The sequence below is a fragment of the Cnephaeus nilssonii genome (assembly GCF_951640355.1).
Source record: "Cnephaeus nilssonii genome assembly, chromosome: 19".
NCBI classification, from domain to species: domain Eukaryota; kingdom Metazoa; phylum Chordata; class Mammalia; order Chiroptera; family Vespertilionidae; genus Cnephaeus; species Cnephaeus nilssonii.
This window is the reverse complement of record NC_137090.1, coordinates 39013810-39035940: the sequence shown is the minus strand read 5'-3', so window position 1 is coordinate 39035940 and position 22131 is coordinate 39013810. Positions and strand designations below refer to the sequence as shown.

Sequence of the window (22131 nt, the reverse complement as noted above, 5' to 3'; positions counted from 1 at the left end):
TTGTCTTATTTTTAATATATTAACTTTCTTAAACCTGACCCAGCACTTCCTTCATCCACCTCATTGTCTCTCTTTAAGTTTTTTTTTTTTTTAAATATATTTTTATTGATTTCAGAGAGGAAGGGTGAGGGAGAGATGGAAACATCAATGATGAGACATAATCATTGACCGGCCATCTCCTGCACGCCCCCTACTGGGGATCGTGCCTGCAACCCAGGCATGTGCCTTTAACCAGAATTGAACCTGGGACCTTTCAGTCCGCAGGTAGACACTATCCATTGAGCCAAACCAGCTAGGGCTTTCTGTAACTTTTTATTAAGGACACATTTCATATGTATATACAGGAGTGGTCAAAAGTATGTTAATAATAATACAATAATTAATTAATATAAGAATAAACTGTTTCACTTACAATTGTAAACCTACTTTTGCCAACCCTGTATATCTAAAAATAGGGAATAGGATAATGAACCCTCACATATCTGGGAATCCATATTCTGGCTTTGATAATTATCAGCACTGGACTAATTTTGTTTCCCTCTTCTTTCCTAACCCCCAGATTAATTGTCTCTTGAGGTTTAAATGGCCATTTATCCTATCCCTGTGATCTTAATTTGCTCATTCAACGATTCCACATCTCTTCATTAAACACTGCCTATGAGTCAGGCATTAGTAAGTTTATTGAAGACCTAGTATATGCCAAGTGTTTTACATACCATTTTATTTTATATTACCCTCCCTGTTATTATCTCTATTTTACAGATGATAGAATTGAGCCTCAGAGATTTAATGACTTGTTCAAAGCACTAACTTTAAATTCTATGTTTTTTCCTATGACCCAATGGTCTTGACCTTGAATTACTATCTATCACTGTGCTTCCCAGACAACAGAGGTCTTCATTCACTTACGTGTTACTGAACCTCTAAGCGTGGGTGCCAGGCCCTGTGCTGAACACAACTGACATAATTCCTCCTTTAAGGAGATTCAACAGGCATTTACAATTCAAAGCGTTACATGTTACCATGGTGTGTTTTTTTAAAAATATATTTTATTGATTTTTTTACAGAGAGGAAGAGAGAGGGATAGAGAGTTAGAAACATCGATGAGAGAGAAGCATCAATCAGCTGCCTCCTGCACACCCCCCACTGGGGATGTGCCCGCAACCAAGGTACATGCCCTTGACCGGAATCGAACCTGGGACCCTTGAGTCCGCAGGCCGACGCTCTATCCACTGAGCCAAACCGGTTTCGGCGTTACCATGGTTTTAAGCCAGGTAAAAACTCAATCTTAGTCAAGGAAGGCTTCATGGAGGAAGTTTAGGACAAAACATGTATGTAGCACAAAACCAAGGGCAATGGGCATGGTTAGAACGTTCCAGGGCGGACAGCAGCAGTGCAAAGGCTGGAGGGGGGTCTGCTGAACTCTGTGGTTTTAGCATGGCTGGAATACGTAGAGTTGAATGGTGGAATAATGAAAAACAAGGCAGGAGAAGCAGGCGGAATCTTGAAGGGTCTTTGATGCCAAACTTTAGACTTTACTCAATAGAAGGTGGGGGTGCTCAGCTGGTGTGGCTCAGTGGTTGAGCATGAACCTGTGAATCAGGAGGTCATAGTTTGATTCCCAGTCAGGGTACATGCTGGGGTTGAGGGCTCCATCCCCATGTGGGGTGTGTGTGTGTGTGCAGGAAGCAGCCAACGACGATTTTCTTTTTTTTTTTTTTTTTTTTTAATATATTTTATTGATTTTTTACAGAGAGGAAGAGAGAGGGATAGAGAGTTAGAAACATTGATCAGCTGCCTCTTGCACACCCCCTACTGGGGATGTGCCCGCAACCAAGGTACATGCCCTTGACCGGAATCGAACCTGGGACCCTTGAGTCCGCAGGCTGACGCTCTATCCACTGAGCCAAACCGGTTTCGGCCCAACGACGATTTTCTTATCGTTGATGTTTCTATCTCTCCTTTTTCCTTCCTCTCTCTGAAGTCAATAAAAACGTATTTTTTAAAAAAGACTGTGGGGAGCCAGTGAAGGGTCTTAAATAGGAGAGTGACACCAGATTTGAGTTTTAGAAAAATCACTAAGGATTTGGAGAAGTGATTTAAGGGGGTTGGACAGGGAGACCAAGTAGGAGCCTGAGAAGAGTAACGGAGGGAAGTAAGGTGTGTGGCTTGCACAAAGACAATGTCAAGGTAAATCGGAGGGCAGAGGAGCAAGCCTGGACGTGCACCTGAAAGTACTCAAGAGAAGGGCGCAGAAAGGAGGGTGTTAGCCCCTTCCCAAGGACTCTTCATTATTCAAACTCTACCAAAACGGTGTTTACATTAAGGCGGGTGGTGGGGTCTCTCAGAGATAGGATTGTTTCTGGAAGTGAACTGGGGGATCCGCCTTCTCCCTCAACATCACAGTGAAAGAAATGTCCAGAGAGACAAAGCGACTTGCTCAAGGTCACACAGCATGTCCATGGCAGAACACGACTCCTTGTTCTTTACATGGAGTTAACCGGGCCTCCAGTGAGGCCAGCAGCTGGGGGTGCTCTGCCAGCATGCCTGGACCTAAGGGGACCCGAGCAAGATGTGAAGGGGTTGGACAGATTCTTCCTCCTCCCCTCTGCCTCTCCTTGCCACGCTTTCCCCTACACGTGGCTCCAGCGATCAGGCAAGGCATAATTGTTGAAAACAGTTCCTTTGTGCAGAACAAGAGGTTCAGAAATTACGGTCTGCGGCAAGAGTACCTATCTTGAGATCTGAGATCCCCTCCTCCACAGCCCTCTCCAGCTAGGGAAGGGGATAAAGGGCATTCCTGAGGCACCTCGTCCCACCCACTGTACTCCCCAACTCCCTGGTGGTTTCTCCAGTCAAGTTCTCACTGAGAGGCCCCTCCCTCGGCGGCTCCACCGTTGCCATGGCAATTAGGTGGGTGGACAGCCCGTCCTACCTAGAGGCCACCCAACCCTCGCGTGGGGAGTTACCATAACAACCCCCTTAGTAAGAGAGGGGGTTGTGTCTTCCCCCTTCCTCGGCAGAGAGAGGGGTGGGCGGCTTGACTGTCAGCTGAGCACGCGAAAGAGGAGGGGAAGGAAAAGGGGAAGGAAAGGCGTCAAAGGAGAGCTAAGAAGAAAGTGGGGGAGAGAAAGGGCAAAAAATAGGGGAAGGGAAGGAAACACGTGTGCGCACGCGCGGCAGCTGGTGGTGCGCGGCCGCCTCGGCCGCCGCCCACTTCTTTCACGCCCGGCTCGCGCGGTCGCTCGGTCCTCACGCGCGCCTTTCTCTACCTCCTCTGCGCTTGCGCGCAGGTGCCGGCGCCTAGGGGGAGGGGGACCCGGCGCGCTCGCGTCACGTTCTCTCGTCCACCCTCCCGGCGCGCCGCCACTGCGCGCCTGCGCAGCAGAGTCGGCCGGCTCGGGTTGCAGGCTCCCGGACGGAGGCTCCTGTCAGCCCGTGGGTCGGTCCTCCCGCCGGCCCTCCCCTTCGCTGGTGGTGTCCGCCCCCAGGATCCCCCGATGGGGGAGAAGTGGCGACGGCGGCAGCGGAATAGCCGAGCAGGAGCGTGAGCGGCTCCGGGGCCCCATTCGCCGCGGAGGCCATGGGCGACCCAGCCCCCGCCCGCAGCCTGGACGACATCGACCTGTCCGCCCTGCGGGTGAGCGCGCCGTCCCCCCCAGCTTCGCCCGGGTTCCCGTCCCCGCCGCAGGGGAGCGGGTTGGCCGCTCGCCTCACGTGCTCCCCGGAGGCCCTCTCCGGCAGCCCGCCCGGGCCCCCTCGGCGACCCCCGCTCCTTCCCGGGCGCCCACCGGGGCTGGGCCCCCGCCCTCTGCTCTTCCCTCTCCACTTGCTGCAGATTCTGGGGAGCCACCAGTTCGGTCCCCACCCTGTGGGGCCCCGCCCCCACACTTCCCTGCCACCTCTACCTTTGCTAAGGTTCCGGGCTCTCTGCCTTCGAGGTGTCGGATGGTCACCCTCTAGTCCCTCTAAACTTAAGCTCCATCACCTGCAGAATCTCTATTATGGTGCCCCTCCCTGGCTGCTCCCCCCCCCCCCCCCCTTGAGCCTCTTTCAATCCTTGCCCTTACTTAGGGCAAGGATTTCCTCCCCCTCCTTTTTCTGGGTTTCTCGAATGTTGACTTTGCAACTGTCTTGACAAGCCTCCCTCTCATCACCCTTTCTTTATCCTCCTCGGCCACCCCTGAATTGCATCTCTCTCTGGTCGGAATTTCAGCCTCCCAACTCCACCCCACACCGCCTACCGGCGTCCTCATCCCCCCCGTTCAGCTCTCCCCAGCCCTTCTCTGGTGTTTCGAGTGCAGCAGTCTAGAACCAGGCATTTCCGGTCTCAGGGTCCCTGAATATTACATTACCAACTCTGCAGCCGTGTGGGGCTGGGAGGAAAGACAAGTGCATTGGTGGAGGAGGGGACGCATGGATTCTCTTCAGAAACTCCAGCATGGGTTGGGAAGAGGATGTTGATGCATGTACACACACAAAACCCATGCTGTATGTTACGTGGAAAACCTGCTTGAGGGATGCGGGGGGGGGGGGGGGGTCACGAAGACCTCTCAAGGGAGGGGCTAATTTGAAAAGGGATGAGAAGAAACTACCGCAGCAGGAATTTCTTGGAAATACCTATTTATTGTTCCGCCTGGGGCGCTTGCATGCCCTCCTATGGGAGCTTTCTGGAGCACTTGTGTGCTTTTTCTTTCTTCAACGAGGAGCTCTGACTTAAGGGGCAATTTAGTGATTTCAAGGTGAACGCTCCAGACTGTCACCCAGGTGGTGTTTTTGTCCTGTGTCCTTCGAGCTTTTCATCAGGCCAAGATGTGGGGAGAGGAGGATTTCCCCTCTCTGGGTTAGCTTCTCTGGAGGCCGTTGACATTGTCTTCTGGCTTAGGAGTTCGCCAGGGAACACGGCCAGTATCCGAGAAAAGGCGGTCAGCCACACAGGTGCCCCGGATATGACTGGAGGGGAGAGGGGAATTGAAGAGAACAGAGTCATATTGTTAATTGGGTTTCTCTAGGTGACATAGATTTTCCTTGCCATTCAGGTCATAATTTGTTTGGTGCAATGTTGGGCTAGGAGACCTGACTTGCTGGAGATAAGGTGATAAGTTGCCGAGGAGGGAGAGACTAAGCATCGAATTTCTGTGTGTGTATTGGTGGGGAGAGTGTCTGAAGGCTTTAGCAGGGAGATTTTTAAGGTCAGTTTAAACTTTGATTCTCAAGTTAAGCCAGTTAGGGTATAAGATGATAATTCAGGCTCCCCTTGATTTGCTCCTCTCTGGGAGGAGTCCCCACTTTCCCTTCTTCCCTTCCCACTTTAGTTGTTAATTAACTCTGGCTCCAGGTTCTGTGGCTGTGGTGACTAAATTACAATAAAAAAGGGGTGAGTTCAAACCATGACCTTTGATTTAAACCTTGTGGGACTCTGCTTGGGCTTCTGTTTTCCTTTAGCCTCCTCTGCTAGTTTGGCCTGGATCCTCAGCCTGGGATTTCCAGCAATTCTGCAAACACCCTTTGACCTTGGATGTGGTATTTCCTTTCTGGACTTTTCTGCTAGAAGCAGTGTTTGCCTCCTTCCTCAGTTGCCTCCTGCCTTACTCTCCTCTCTCCTTCCAGAGAGGCCGCTGATCTGCTCCCAAGTGCTTCTGTCTTGCCTGCCTCAGGCGTCTTAATAAAGCACCCCCCTCCCCCCACCACCGCCCTGGTAGCCAGGGGTTGAGAGGGAGCTGTGCTTTCTTTGAAATGGGGCTAGAAAGGGCCTGCTTGCTCCTTGATGCTCACCGTTTCTCAGTGCCTGTCCCCTCTACTCCACCTCAGAGAGCTGCTGTGGAGCAACTAGCTCAGTCATCTCTTGCTCTGTTCCTGTCTGTTTTCCAGTGAGAAATGGGTAACCTAGAAAATTAACAGCAAAGATGTTTCCCATTGCCCTAGCGCCCTGGTCAGCAAACTGTGGCTTGCGAGCCACGTGCAGCTCTTTGGCCCCTTGAGTGTGGCTCTTCCACAAAATACCACGGCCTGGGCGAGTCTATTTTGAAGAAGTGGCGTTAGAAGACGTTTAAGTTTAAAAAATTTGGCTCTCAAAAGAAATTGCAATCGTTGTACTGTTGATATTTGGCTCTGTTGACTAATGAGTTTGCCGACCACTGCCCTAGCTGGTGTGGCTCAGTGGATAGAGCGTCGGCCTGTGGACTGAAGGGTCCCAGGTTCGATTCCGGTCAAGGGCACATGCCTGACTTTCGGGCTCGATCCCTAGTGTGGGGCGTGCAGGAGGCAGCCGATCAATGATTCTCTCTCATCATTGATGTTTCTATCTCTCTCGCCCTCTCCCTTCCTCTCTGAAATTAATAAAAATATTTTTAAAAAAGATGTTTCCCTTTACATCATCTTGTGTTGGGGGCCTGGGGAGGGGGATGGGAGAGGAACATATTCAGCATTTAGTAGCTGGTCTTACAGAGGCCAAATTGTCATTCTCCTCTTGTTTCAAGATAAGGCTTGATTTTTAGCTGGTGATGAGAGTAATAGTCTGATACTAGGGAAGATTGAATTGCACTAATCTCTTAGTCATGTGTGGGGAAGCCAGGTGGATCTGCCACTTTGTGATCACAGGCACCCTTGACCTCTTTGAGGCTCTATTTCACCCATCAGCACAGTAGTATGGGGTTGTATTCCTAAGTTCAAGTCCTGGCTTTTTCACTGAAACCTTGGCCTTGCTCCTCCTCCTTCCCTTACTTGCTACAGATTCTGCAAAGCGCCTTAACCTCTCTAAGGCTCTGTTTCCTCATTTGTATAGAAGAGGAACGTATACTAGTACTGGACTCAGTTGCTGAGGGTTAATGAAATTCTGTATGCTAACTACTTAGTCCAATACCTGGCACATAGTGACCATATACTAGCTTTTATTGTTGTTAATTGTTATCAAATGGCAATCAGAGAAGCCTTCTAGGGCAACTGTATTTAAGATAGCACTCCCTCCCCTGCTTAATATTTACATAAAATTTTATATAACATTCCCTTAGTCTGCTTTATTTTTACTTCATAGTATATATCACCTGCTGACATATATATTTTCATCAACCCTGACTGAAATGTAAACACAGTGAAAGCTAGTATTGTGACTGTTGTTCATTTTTGCATCCCGAGCGCCTGTAACAGTGTTTTGCGCATAAAGGGGGCTCAAAAGGTTGTTGAATAAATGCATGTTATAATAAGTGAAAGCTCTTAGCACAATGCTTGCTTAGAGAAAGGATTCAACAAATGTCATGCTTATTAGGCTTCCTCCTGCCGCTCGTTTATATGCGCACAATTAAGAATATATCTTTTCTGAGTTGTTTTGAAATCAGACCTTGTCTGGTGGTAAAGAGGGTTCTGGAAACTTCTATCTGAGCAATGCTCGTGAAGTAAAGTTAGGATCATTCAAGAGAAAATTTGGGCCTCTTGTTTCAAACCTTTTTTGTGTCCAAGCTTGGTTATATTCCAGAAGAGTCTTCTGACTTGGAACTCTTGGCTTCTCACAGAGGGCAAGTATCAGTGGAAGTGGATGGGACCAGGAGGGAGCAGACCCCAGGCTGGCCTCTTTCCTGTGCATCGCTCCTTTTGGTTGACCCACTTCATAAATCAAACAGCTTCTCTTTACTGTCCGACCAGCTGGAAGTTTTAGACTGCAGTGTTCCTTGAAACTAGGGAGCTAAGTACAGTGTTGCTGTATTGAAATAATATCATGGAGCGCAGTCAAGAGAGACTTGTTGCTAGGTAGTATTGCTGACAGAGATGTTCTTTTCCGATGATTTTGTGTTGTTGTGTCTGTTCTTTGGAGAAGTCTCTTCCCCCTCCTTGTCTCTTCATGAGACTGTAGAGCCAGCACCACTTGGAAAGCTGGCAGTTCTGGGCATGCATTTCTAGGCTGCTGAGCAACGTGGGACTGCTCCTGTGTTCTGATGTGCTGGCTGTCCAAATGTTGATGACAGATGCCTCAGGCCGGGGAATGGGAAGGCTGACCTCCTGCTGCAGAAGAAATGGTGTTAGATAGTGACTTTTTTCTTAGAGAACTGTACATGGGGAGTGGGGCTGTTTGGGGAGCTCGTGGCATTTGGAATGAAGTGAAATGCTGTTTTGGCAAAATGAAGGAAGGAAGATAATGTTCAGCCATTCCCCCAAATGAGGGCAGAGACACCACCACCCTTGATGCGGTGGGATAGGACAGATTGCCATAGTCCTTAGTGATACATGGAGGGGAAGGTCTTTGCAAAAGTGAGGTTTTGACAGTTAAGATAGTAGTAGGAGGGTTCGCAAGAGAGCCAGCGGATCCACTCTCTCAAGCTTGCCCCAGGAGCTCAGTTGACGCTATGCTGTGTGGAATCCTGGTTTCAGACTTAGCCTCCTCCATTCCTTGCAGCTTTGAACTGTGTGCCTAACACGGGGTAACCAGTGCTCGCTTCGGCGGTGTACATACTAAAATTGGAATGATACAGAGAAGGTTAGCGTGGCCCCTGTGCAAGGATGACACGCAAATTCATGAAGCGTTCCATATTTTTTAAAAAGAAAAAGAAGACAGGATAACTCACACAGCTTGGATAGGAAGAGTGTCCTCAATTGTCATTTTGGGGACAAGATGGTTGAAAGTGTGTAACCACTCGTTACAAGCTTGCACCTTTCGCATAGTTCTATAAATAAGGAATGTGGTAACCTCTCAACCCAGAAATATAAAACAGTTCTGGGACTGAGGAGCATCTCCAGAAGCCATCTGAGAGTCTGTCTGACTAATCATTCTGTCTCCAAAGTTGTGCCAGAGAAAGTTAATAATATCCTTTCTTGCATCAGTCAGTCACCAATCATTGTCAGTCTGCTGTATTGAGAATCAGGCTCTCGGTACTATGGGAAGGATGTAATATTGTACTCAGTACTGTACAGAGTTATTTAATCAGAGCTCTGGGAGCATCCACTTAAGAAATGCCTTTGTGCCCTGACCGGTTTGGCTCAGTGGATAGACCGTCAGCCTGCGGACTGAAGGGTCACAGGTTCGATTCCAGTCAAGGGCATGTGCCTTGGTTGCGGGCACATCCCCAGTAGGGAGTGTGCAGGAGGTAGCTGATCCATGTTTCTCTCTCATCAATGTTTCTAACTCTCTATCTCTCTCTCTTCCTCTCTGTAAAAAATAAAAAAATAAAAATCAATAAAATATTTAAAAAAAAAAAAAAAAAAGAAAGAAATGCCTTTGTGCCCTGGCCAGGTAGCTCAATTGGTTAGAGCGTCAACCCAATATGCCAAGGTTTTGGGTTTGATCCACGGTTGAGGAACATAAACGACTCAACCAATGAATGCATGGGTAGGTGGAACAACAGATCAATGTTTTTTTCTCTCTCTCCTTCCCTTCCTCTCTAAAAAAATCAATAAATAAAAATTTAAAAAGAAATGCCTTTGTAAGTTCAGGCTCCCCTTTTCTGATCTGTTATTGCTTTCCTCAATGCCTAAGAACATTGGAGGAATTTCTTGTTAAATTTGTTTTCCATGAATTATACTCATTTTCTGTTATCCTCAGTCATCTTGAAATCCAGTCTTTTCTCTCCCTCAACAAACACTTTATACCCGCCAACTCTCTCAATCTTTTCTTTCCTAGGTTTAAGAAATAGAACAAAAGTAATCAGGTTAATAAGTCAACTCTCAAAGCATTTCTTGAATGCCCACATAATACAGAAAGACACAAAAACATCACTTGGTAGAAGAATTGGACCCTGTCCACAGCCAACATTCATTGTCTCCTCTCTCCTGTTCTTCCTGCCATTCTTTTCCCAACCAACCAGTCCTTGACTTGAATCTGGGATTTTCCTATCTACAGGAAGCTCCTCCAGAGAGTAATTGAAAAGGTACTTGAGGTGCTTTATAAGGGTAGGGAATGGTAGAGGAAGGAGAGAAGAAAGGGATGGAATTGCGGTGACTCAAGGAACCTCTGGAGATTTTGTCCAGTGGCCAGATAGCCTGAGGATGTACTTGCTAACTGTGGGAAGGATTTCCTATCCTGTCTGAGGAAAGATCTAAAACTAGGCATAAAGGATAGTGTCAAAACCATCATTGGTTTTCCTACAGTGTAGGTAGTAGGAGAGACATTAATAAAATAATCAATGAATGAGCCCTGCCTGGTGTGGCTCAGTTGGTTGAATGTTGTCCCATTCACTGAGATCTCTGATTTGATTCCTGGTCAGAGCACATGCCCAGGTTGCAGGCTCGATCCCCAGTAGGGGGCATGCAGGAGGCAGCAGATCCATGTTTCTCTCTTTGATCAATGTTTCTTTCTCCCTCTTCATTCCTCTCTCTTTAAAATCAATAAAAACATATCTATATATATAAAAGCCTAATATGCTAAGTGTCCGACCAATCGGTGGGCTGTTTGGTCAACCGCTCGACCAGTCGCTATGACATGCACTGACCACCAGGGGGCAGATGCTCCTACTGGTAGATTAGCTTGCTGCTAGAGTGCAGCCGATAGGGACTGGGCGAGATGGGCCTGACACGGCCTGGAGCCCTCCTGTGGTCCCTCCCAACTGGCCAGCTCCCATCTGCCCCGATTGGGACTGGGCAAGATGGCCCCGATCGGCCCTGATTGCTGGCCAGGCAGAGGGACCTCACCTGTGCATGAATTCGTGCACCGGGCCTCTAGTTAAAAAAAAATTCATATGTAATACATACACATACAATTGTGAACGATGGTAAGGACTGTAGGAGAAAACTTTAGTATGACATGAAAACATATAGTAAGAATTGCCTTTACTTTTTACGTGACAGAAATATTTGGTTGATTAGATTGAGAGAGAAGTAAATCACATATAAGAAGACCAAGCTGGTATTCCATAGAAGGAGTAGATAGAAGTGAACCAGCAGGTGGAGTTTGGTGATGACCAGAAATGGGAGACCCTGGAATGGGGCTGTTCTTAGGGTGGAATATTTGGTCAAAAATCAAGGGCTTGGGGCCTGAGGATGGAGTGGGATTTTCTTCTTCTTCTTTTAAATGCTTTTTATTTATTTTTATTTCAGAGAGGGAGAGAGAGACAGAAACATCAATGATGAGAGAGAATCATTGATTGGCCACCTCCTGCACGCCCCCTACTGGGGACCAAGCCCACAACCGGGGCATGTGCCCTCAACCGGAATTGAACCCGAGACCCTTCAGTCCGCAGGCCAACTCTCTATCCACTGAGCCAAACCAGCCAGGAATGGGGTGGAATTTTCAAAAGGATTTCTTCTGAGCCTTACTATGGGAGGGGAGGGGGAAAGTTTATTTGTTTCAAAGGGTAAGAGCATAGGACTCATATGACCCTCATTTTTATTTAGTAGGGGGAGAAACTCTGAGTCTGGGGTTTGTGGATTCACATGTTGCTTTGCAGAGGGTGGATGAAGGAATGTGCTTGTTGCCTAGAAAGGGCCTATGAGGGAGAAGGGCATATTAGATGTTTTATTTATTTTTAGTTTTATTTTTTTAAAAATATATTTTATTGATTTTTTACAGAGAGGAAGGGAGAGGGATAGAGAGCCAGAAACATCGATGAGAGAGAAACATGGATCAGCTGCCTCCTGCACCCCCCCCCCCCCCACACACACACACACTGGGGATGTGCCCGCAACCAAAATACGTGCCCTTGACCGGAATCAAACCTGGGACCCCTCAGTCTGCAGGCTGATACTCCATCCACCGAGCCAAACTGGTTTTGGCTGTTTTATTTTTTTAAAAGAAAAATTGTATATATTTAGGGTATACAACATGATGTGTGTTTTTTTGTTTTTGTTAATCCTCACCTGAGAATATTTTTACCATTGATTTTTAAAGAGAGTGGGAGGGATGGTGGGAGGGAGAGACAAACATCGATGTGAGAGAAACACATTGATTGGTTGCACACACCCTGACCGTGGCTGAAGATTGAACCTGCAACCCAGGTACGTACCTTTGACCCAGGAATCAAACCTGTGACCTTTCGGTGTGTGGGCTGATGCTCTAACCATTGAGCACACCAGCCAGGGCTGCAACATATTTTGGTATACATGGTGAAATGGTTGCTACAGTCAAGCTAATGAACATAGTCATCTCCTCATGTAGTAGGTGTATTACTGTGTATTTCTAAATGTCATTAACCTAAGTGGTAGCTAGGATTGGAAGGTTGGTAAGTCTCACAGAAATAAGTACAAGTAGGCCTGGTAGTTGTGGTCTGTGGGATTCTTCCTGACATTAGATGTATATGAATAGATGATACTCTCCGTTTACATTGTGTACAAGTAAAGGGTGATTGGGGTGTGTAGGGGGAGTGTTACTGATTTTGCATGTTTGAAATGAAACAGGGGTGAGGAGCCGTACTCCAGGAGCAGCTTCAGTATCTGGGGTGGCAGAGTAGAAGACAGTGGGATAGACTGAGAAATGTTTGATGGCACAGCCTGTGGGTGGAGAGAGATGAGTGGAGGAAATGGACTCTCTGCCTAAGAAAAATGGTGATGGCTGGTAAGGGAGGAGGCAGAAAACCTTTGACAGAGGAGGTAGTTAGGACCTCAGACTCATCTAGGAAGTGCATGTCCCCACAGCAGGAGAATCTTACAAGGCCAAAGGTGACTTGGAGAGCTTCTGTAATCACAACCGGGAACCCCCTCCACTCTGAGTCTGACTGAGTCAGTGCATGTGGCAGGGAATGCACCCCTGCCTTGCCTTTAGGAAGAGAAGGCCTTCTTAAAGAAGGCCTGCCATTAGCTGGTCTTCTGAAGAAGAATTGGGAAATTCCTCACAACCTCTTCTTCTACCAGGAACCATTTGAGGCTGTGATCTGAAGGGCTTGCAGTGCTGAGGAGTTTTCTATGTATAGGTGCTTGCAGGGACAGATTGAGGATCAGGAGGGGCTGAGTGAAGAAAATTCCACCTCCATCAAGAGTTACCTCCACTGCTTTTTCCACAAAGACTCTCCTGACTATGCTAGTCCTCACTGTTTGTGTTCTCCATCTTCTCACAGACCTTACAATTTAGCATTTTATGGGTGTTTTCCCCCCTATCACTTCCTTACGTATAGGGACTAAGATCTGTATTTTCCATTGAGTTCTCACAGTGCTTACAAAAATGCTGAGCACATAGTAGGGGTCCAGTAATTACTTGCTTGGTAAGAGATGGGGATTTAAAACATTCCTGTGACTTGTCCTTTCCCACTAGATTCAGTCTACCAGCACCAAAGCGAGCCTTATGTGTGCTTGGCACTGCAACAGAAAACAGTACAGGTTATTCAGTGCACTGCCTTCCAGGGGGTGTTTAGAAATGGGGGGCGGGGAGGTTTAATTTTCACATGTCTTGGGAGCACTAACAGTACTTAATATTTGGGGATCAGAGATGTTAACCACCCTACAATGTCTGGACAGCACATTGAAAATTTGGTTTTTTTTTCCACCTAAATTTCCAATAGTGCCTCTTGTGAACTTGTTATGAACGAGGGAAAGGTTAGGTGGAGTACTAGACCGCTTTCTTTCATGAAATTGGAAAGTAGTTCCTAAGTGACTTTTTACTTCTTTTGGGGTGGGGAGAGGAATGTAGGCTTTGCATTACTTTTCTGCATGGCATAGATGTCTTCTAACAGCTTTTATTTGTCTGCGAGCACACCTCAGGAGGTAAAATGGGCCTGTTCCAAGCCAGACTGTAAGGAAGAAGGTTTTCATGTTCTCTTTTCACCACCCACCCACTTTCTTTCAAGGCACATTTGTAAGAAAGTGGCTGAAGCATGTAGTTCTTGGTCTTCCATTTTAAGTGGCTCAGGAAAGAGTTTTCAAAAAAATCAATCAAACAGGGCAACCCCAAAGCCTAAGCAGTATGAGGCAGAGATAGGGGTGTGCACACACAGTGTTTGAGATGGACAGCACCTTTGTCTCATCTTTCTGGTCACCTTGAATACAGAGGTGTCATCACCCAAATTTCAGAAAAGTAACCAGATGTAGAAGGCAACTTGCCTAGTGGATTCTTTGGAGAAAAAGAGCATTGGGTGTGGGCGAGTGGCTGGGAGTAGAGCTGCTCATGGGGACAAGTTGACAAAGCTGTCCCTTCACTTCTCACTACGTATCTCCTAATCTAATTTAGGAGAGCAGAACTCAGTGGGTTCTCTGAGTGGTATATTTCTGGCTGGAAGCTTTATTCAACAAACATGTATACATGTATTTTTTTAGGAACTGTTCTAGGTTGTGAAAGCTTACCTGTGGGTGACATCAATTACAAGGAGTAGGTTTTTAATATCAGGTAGTATGAGTTTGGATGCTTCTCTCATGTGGGATTATGAGCCATGGAAAAGACCTAAATTCTTATGGGAAGAAGAAGGCGGTTACAGCTAAATGTGTTTTGGGGAAACCATGGGTAGCTTTTTAGGCCCCTTTAATGTTTCCCTCTGGGCCTTCAAACCTGCAGTTTGGAGCTGGGTCAGGCTCTGTATCCCTCTGTGTTGTCTACATTGGTGGACAGACCCAAAGCATGACCTAGAATTGAGTTAGATTTCTTAGACCAATTCATTGGCCTGCCTGGCCTCCTCACATTCCTTTGTCCACACTATTTACAGTTTTTTCATTGACCTTCATGGGGAAAGAGGAAAAAAGGAAGGAGAGACAGGCTTGGCTCTCAAGGAAGAGAGGAAGGCAGGAGAGCCCCGTGTTGTAGAGAAGCCTGCCTTACAGGTCAAAATCCAGGCCACAGAGGCCTTGAGCTAGTAGGTTGGGGGTGACAGCTTAGGGCCCACTGTTTAGGGCTGTGTCCCTAGATCACCAGTTCTTGTGTTGGATTCCAAGGACTGAGGAAGAGTTTAAGGACTCATAGTCTTTTTTTCCTGTCTTCTGTGCACAACAGGAGGAGGTTACACACACATAGTGTTTTCTTCTCCAGGGTCTGCCCAATACTGAATGGCCCTTCATGCCACAATCCTCTCACTGCAACCTGAAGCCTGCTTTTCTCTTAGATTGAGCCTAAAAATCCTTTGAGTACCTACTATGTGGGGCACTCTGTTCACAACCCTGACTTAAACATCTGAATACCAGATGTGTGATTTGCAGTGTAGTATAAGTAAGCAAAGGTGTATTTATGAGGTAGTGATTGTGTGTGTGAATTGAGGTTGATTGTTTTCCTTGGACTGTTTTACCCAATCTTGGTGCTCAAAGTTTGAATGAAGAAATGTTCCACTCACTCACTCCTAGAAACACTGAATTTTGTAAGTGTTATCCTACAGTATGGTATTACTCACTGACTGCATATGGTTATCACTAAATAAAAGTAAAAAGTGATTTAAGTGCCTATGTTTAAAGCAGAGCATTCATGGGCCATCTTACTTTTTAATTTTTTTTTAAGTAATTTATTGATTTCTTTAGAGAGAGAAGAAGGGAGAGGGAGAGACAGATAGAAACATCGATGAGAGAGAAACATCGATCTGCTGCCTCCTGCACGCCCTCTCTAGGGATTGAGCCCACGACTGGGCATGTGCCCTGACTGGGAGTTGAACTGTGACCTCTTGGTACATGGGACAACACTCACAATCCACTGAGCCACTCCAGCTGGGCCTATCTTACATTTTCCCCAAAATATATATATTTTTTATTGAATTCAGAGAGGAAGAGAGGGGGGAGGGAGAGGGACATGAATGATGAGAGAGATTCATTGATTGGCTGCCTCCTGTACGCCCCACACTTGGGATCAAGCCTGCAACCTGGGCATGTGCCCTGACCGGGAATTGAACCCTGACCTCCTGGTTCATAGGCCGATGCTCAACCATTGAACCACACATGCTGGGCCCATCTTACATCTTTAAGGTGCCCGCAGTAGGTCAGGTCTCAGAGCTAGTTAGGTCTGACTTCCAATACTCTTGTGCTTAACCACTCCGCTGTATTGCCCAGTCCCCACCCGGAACAAAGGGCTCCCATGTTTGGTCAGCCTGGGGTCCAAGGTCATTCTGCACAGATGAGGTGTGTTTCACAAGTCAATGATGAATGCCCAGATACTTCCCAGATCCCCTGCCCTGTCCTAAGTCCCTCAGACTGGGTAAAATTGACAGTCTCCAGAGAGTTCCTAGCTGGAGGCCTACTGACTGTAGAGGCTGTTGGAGCTCAGGCAATGTGATACTTGGAGTGAGCCTGGCATTAGAAGCTGGGAGACCTGATTCCAGCTTCAGTCCCATCTCTAGTTTACAGGATGAGAGTGCTTTCTCTAGGATGGTTTCCTCACTAGCAAAAGAAGGGGATGAGAACAGTGGCTTTTAGTCACAGGCTGAATCAGAATCACGGGGGTACCTTTTTAACCTACATATACTCAGGCCCTGCCCTCGGAGGTGTGATTCATTCATTCAGGGTGGGGCTGGGTGTGTGTGTTGTTCCAGGTAATCCGATGCATTTTCCTTCCAGAGCTACTGGACCAGATGAAACTTAAGGTTTTTCTAGACCCAGGAGTCCACTCCTGCCTTCTTCCCTTCCTCCCCGTCCTAAAAATCTTTGAATGCTTGTTATGTTCACAACACTGACTTAAACATCTGAATGTCCGGTACATGATTTGCAATGTAGACTATGTAAGGAAAGGAAACTCATGGGTTGGTGATTGTGTGTGTGTGAAGCTGGGCAAAGGAGGAGCTGAGAAAAACGATATTGGAGGAGGTTGGCCAGAGTTGGGTAACTGTGGATGATGTGTGAGCTGGTCTGGGAAACAGAAGCACCTGCTGTGTAAAGATTTCAGGGTGAACCTAGCCAGTTTGGCTGGGTGGATACAGGGTCAGCCTGCAGACTGAAGGGTCCCGGGTTTGATTCCTGTCAAGAGCACATGCCTGGGTTGCAGTCTCGATTCCCAGTAGGGGGCATGCAGGAGGCAGCCGATCAATGGTTCTCTCTCATCATTGATGTTTCTATCTCTCCTTCCTCTCCCTTCCTCCCTGAAATCAATAAAAAAAATATGTATTTTTAAAGAAAGATCTCAGGGTGGGGATAAAGTTGGGGTATGTGGCTGGGCATCTGGGAAGGACACAAGAAAAAGATCTAAAGGACTGTTTGAAGCATGAATCTCAGAATATGTGCACTCTAGAGACTGTTTCCTGAGTCTCTCAGTGCTGAGTGGAGAGCAGTCAGGCTAGGTGAGGATTGACCCTGTAAGAAAGGGAATTTTTACTCGGGTTTTAAAGATAGGGAGGGGCCAGAAAGGTGGGACCTTTCCCCATCATCACTCTCCCCAAAAGCATAGCCCTTGTAGACAGGCTTTGACAAAGTCATTACTACCCCATATGCCTCATTTTCATCACTTGTCAAATGAGGATAACAAGAACCACCAGTAGAGCTGTTGCTAGGGTTAAATACAAGCATAGGTCTGGTAAGTGCTCATTAGATAGGTGGTAGCTGCCTGATTTCTCTTAGAAAGAACGCACCCAGAAAGGGTGTCTCCTGGGGTTCTGTTAATATTTCTCTCCTCCTGTGTTTTGTTTGGGAAAGAGAAAACCACCCAGTCTATTGAGTTCTGTCTTAATGGCTGTGGGTGGGTGAGTCACTGAGCCCCCAGGTGTGGGCATAGAATTCCATGAGCCTGACCTCCCTTTCTCTGCCCTAGAGCCTTCTACCATCTCCTGAAAGTCTTCCAGCTTGATTGGAAGAAAGAGCAACTTTAAAATCTAATACCTGAACCTGAAACTCCTGTTTGTCCTGCCCCCTGAGTCAGGAATTTCCTGCAGTAGCTAGGCAATCACTCTGGCCCTGCTTACACTTTTGTGTCAAGGCTCTCTGGACCCACCCAGAGGAAGCACTGAGCGTGGGGGTGGGGTGGGGGTGGGGTGGGGGTGGGACCTGTGCCTCACCCTTGGGAACGTTCTGATGGGGATACATTGCTTTGTTCTGATGTGTAAGACAGGACATTCGCACAAAAATGTACAAAGTGCTTTGGCAAAAGGCACAGATTCCTGGGTGGGTGGCTAGGGCCTCTGGGCTCCTCACCAGGCCTTGCCTGGAGATTTAAGACTTTTCCAACCTCAGATCCTTGGGCCTTTCCTACTACCCGACCTTTGCTAGCTTAACTCTTTGTCCTTTTGGTCTTAGCTTAAATATCACTTCCCCAGCAGGCCTTTCCTGGCTCACCTCCCCCATCATGACCTCCCTTTCATCTTTCTAATAGTGTTTTGTACTTTTTCTTCATAGTCTATTATAGTTGGATTTGTGTAATTGTGTCATCATGTTCTTAATGCCTGCTTCCTATAAACCCCATTTCTATTTTCATTGCCACACTCCACTGTCTAGTCGGCACTCGATATTTGAACTGGTGTCCTGGGCCCTAGAGTTGATATGAACACAGGCAGGGAGGTTTTCATAGGAGAAGGAGGAGAGATGGGCCTGTTTAAAAGTTGCGTGAGCATATTTGCTCCATCCTGTTGGTCAGGAAGTTCCATCTGTCTCACCTACATCCTTTGGGCTATAATTTATTCTGAGTTAGTCCTTGGCAGAGCCAGAGAATATCTGGTCTCCACCCTTCGGAGACTAACCCTGGTTTTCCTTTCTAAGTCTGATTCTGACAGTTCTCCATTCCCCTCCTGCTGGCCCCACCCTTTATCTGCTCAGACTGCCATTCCGTCCAGGTTCTCTTTTCATAGTCCTCTTGTCTTTCATAGCATTCTTTCTCTCATGGCAGCTGGTTGGTCTCCCTTCTGGAATTAGAAGCATACAGGGGTAAGACAAGGGTTTTCTTGGTCGTAAAGCTTAGACGGGTTTTCTTGGTCGTAAAGCTTCCCCAGTCGTTTGCCTTGGATTTGTGGACACCTGACTCGCACAGGAGGAGGTTGGCAATGAGGTAGAATGATTTGTTTGTGCTCCAATTGAAAACCAGCAGTGAGAAGCCTTATTATTATCCAGCCCTGATTTTTGTTATCCTCTTCCGTGAGCTTGGTGTCCGCCAGCTTGAATGACCTTGATGTCTTCCCCCCTCCCTGCCTGCCTCCTGCTTCCATACTCTGCCCTTTCTTGCCTTCCCTAGTGTCTGCTTCCCAGGGACTCCCCCCTCCTCCCTGCCCCTTTTAGCCCTACCTCCAAGGTCGTAGATCTTTTTCTCTCCCTTCTCTTTCACCTGCCCTCCTCTCAATTCTGCTCTTTCATCTTATTTCTTTTCTGCTTAGTTGCCATTTTTTCACTCTAAATCCTAGTAACACCAACAGGCTTATTAGTAAATGACCTTTTTATTTTTTTTAGCATGTGAATTATTTTATTTGGGGGTAACATTGGTTAATAACATTATATAAGTTTTAGGTGGTGTATGACATTATAACTTGATATCTGTATACACTATAGCATGCTCACCACCAAAAGTCTAGTTTCCATCTAACACTGTAATATTTTATCCCCTTTTTCCATTTAACCCTCCATCCCCCCTGTAACCACCAATGTATTGTCTATATCTCTGAGTTTGTTTTTGTTTTTTTGTTTCCTTTTTTAAATATTCCAGATATGGGTGAAAACAATGGTTTTTGTTTTTGTTTTCTATCTGACTTATTTTGTTTAGCATAATAACCTCAAGATCCATCCATGTTGTTGCAAATGGCAATATTTTATCTTTTTTATGACTGAGTGGTATTTATTCCATTGTAGATGTATCACATCTCTATCCATTCATCATTGATGAACAGTTAGGTTTGATACAGTTTTTCCTTGCTCTATGGGAGGCAGTCTCTTCATAATAACTGCAAATTTGTTGCATTTTATGGATTTCAAAATGTTTACATCCATGAATTCTTGTGAGATGAGTTTGGGTAGGTCAGGAAAAGAAACTCTGAGAGGTTAAATAATTTGCTGATTTGCCTAAATTACATGAAAGAATTAGAACGAGTGCCAAGGCCTTCTGATCCTCGGTGAAGTATAAACACTAACCATTTCATACCATTCCATTTTTATACACTCCTGGCTTCCTTTTTGCTAATAAATAAATAAATAAATAAATAAATAAATAAATAAATAAATATCTGTCCTTGCGTTTTCCTCTGAAAATTTTGAATCTTCCTGTACATTGTACTCAGAGGTGGGATCACCTTCTGTCCTCACCGACCCATTCTCTGCCCACTTCTTTCTCCTTTTCAGAATACTTAGCTCCTTTCTCTTCCAGGAAGCCTTCACTTTATCTCTTCTTGCCCTGTTGCTTCCTACGGTCTTTGGGTCCTTATTAATGTTCCCATTTGGGTTTTGCCAACTATATAGGAGTTCCCAGCTTTAAGAAAGTCTACTTTCTAATGACATCTATATACCAAATATATAAATTAGGGGGTGCTGATTCACATGACAAAAAAGGATTCCAAGCCCTGGCCAGGTAGCTCAATTGGTTAGAGCAGTGGTCGGCAAACCGCGGCTTGCGAGCCACATGCGGCTCTTTGGCCCCTAGAGTGTGGCTCTTCCACAAAATACCACGGCCTGGGTGAGTCTGTTTTGAAGAAGTGGCGTTAGAAGTTTAAGTTTAAAAAATTTGCCTCTCAAAAGAAATTTCAATCGTTGTACTGGTGATATTTGGCTCTGTTGACTAATGAGTTTGCCGACCACTGGGTTAGAGCATCATCCTGATATGCCAAGGTTGCGGGTTTGATCTCCAATTAGGGCACATACAAGAAGCAACTAATGAATGCATAAATAAGTGGAACAACAAATCGATCATTCTCTCTCCCTCTTTCTCTCTAAAATCAATCAATAAATTTATAAAAAAAGGATTCACATTTAGTAGCTGATTTAGTGCATTGCTTTTAAGTAAATATTCATGGATTATTTTTAAAGAATGGAGATAAATCCAAACTATTGTTAGAAACCATTGTATTAAGGAGAAGGGAAGGTTTTTCTAGATAACACTAGCCTTCTTTTATGTTTGCATTTATTCATTCAACAGAATGTGGTATTGAATGTGGCCCTGACCTCCAAGAACTTAGGCTAGCAGAGAAGACAGCCAGTTAAAGTCAATCACAAAAATGTAATTGGTGCCCTGAAGGGGGCAGTACAGAGTCCTGTGAGAGCAGAGGATAGCCAGGGAAACTTCCTGGAGGAGGTGATGCCTACATCGAGGTCTGGAAGAATGGGCATGGGACATTCAGGTAAGGAGGGGAGTGATGTGTAAGGAGGGAAGAGTAAACAGCATGTGCAAAGACCCTGAAGTGAGAAAGGGCATGGCAGATTAGAAGAACTGAAAGAAATCCAGTAGAGTGTAGGGCTCTTGCCCCTCAGCCTCGTCCCCAACCCAGCATGAAACAGAACTATCCCAAGATGGGAACTGGCAAAGCTCCAGATAAATTGTCCTGGGATAATCAGCTATAAGGCAGTCAGATCTGAGCCTGAGGAAGAACCTCTTTGGCCCACAGATGCAAATGGAATCTAGTGGACAAAGCCAGGGGGTGGACTTTGGGAGGCCTCCTTGGATTTGCCATCAGAAGACTAAGCAAGCTTGAGTTCTTCACCGTCACAAACATTTAACTTCTTGGAGACTTGGTTTTATCATGTGTGAAATGGGGCAATAACTTCCACCTGGCTTCCCTATGGGTCTGAAGTGCATATGAGGTAATGGCTTTGAAGGCACCTTGTGGATTGTAAGGTGCTGGGCAGTTGGGTGATGGCAGCAGTTGGTTCTGGCCATGAGGTGATGAAATTGATTCTGCTGGTTGCAGAAAGATCAAATTGCTCTGATAGCTTATAACATTTTGAAAGCAAAGACCTTAAAAAGTTGAGACTTGCCCTACCTGGTTTGGCTCAGTGGATAGAGCGTCTGCCTGCAGACTGAAGGATCCCAGGTTTGATTCTGGTCAAGGGCACATGCCCAGGTTGTGGGCTCAATCACCAGTGAGAAGCATGCTGAAAGCAACCGATCAATAGTTCTCTCTCATCATTGTTGTTTCTATCTCTCTCTCCCTATCCCTTCCTATATGAAATCAATAAAAATCTATTTAAAAACAAAACAAACAAAAAAAGTTGAGACTTGGGAAGTGAGTATTGGAGAGGAAAAGGGAAGTACCACCTCAGCTGCCTAGAAGACTTTGCAGCGTCTGCCAAGTCTGGGCAGGGGGTGGCCAGAATGACCTCAGCAGTCTTCAGACCTGAGAGCAGGGCTTGTTCTCCTAGGCCTGCAATTCTTAATTTTCCCTTAGAAGGCTCTGGAGGCAGGCGCAACTTCAGAAACAAGCT

The 22131-nt window shown here is 46.3% G+C and overlaps 1 protein-coding gene across 11 annotated transcripts in view; it reads left to right on the top strand.

Moving 5' to 3' along the window:
* The first annotated feature begins 3364 nt into the window (after positions 1–3364).
* The window catches only part of MINK1 (misshapen like kinase 1), a 62151-nt gene continuing 43384 nt past the window's right edge, over positions 3365–22131 (top strand). For 10 of the 11 annotated variants that reach the window (XM_079798114.1, XM_079798113.1, XM_079798110.1 and 7 more), the window contains exon 1: positions 3366–3640. In XM_079798114.1, coding sequence (XP_079654240.1) covers positions 3584–3640 — 57 coding nt within the window. In that variant the 5' untranslated portion in view covers positions 3366–3583. Of the gene's footprint in view, positions 3641–22131 lie in introns of all 11 variants that reach the window. The other variant, XM_079798106.1, reaches the window with a different exon arrangement.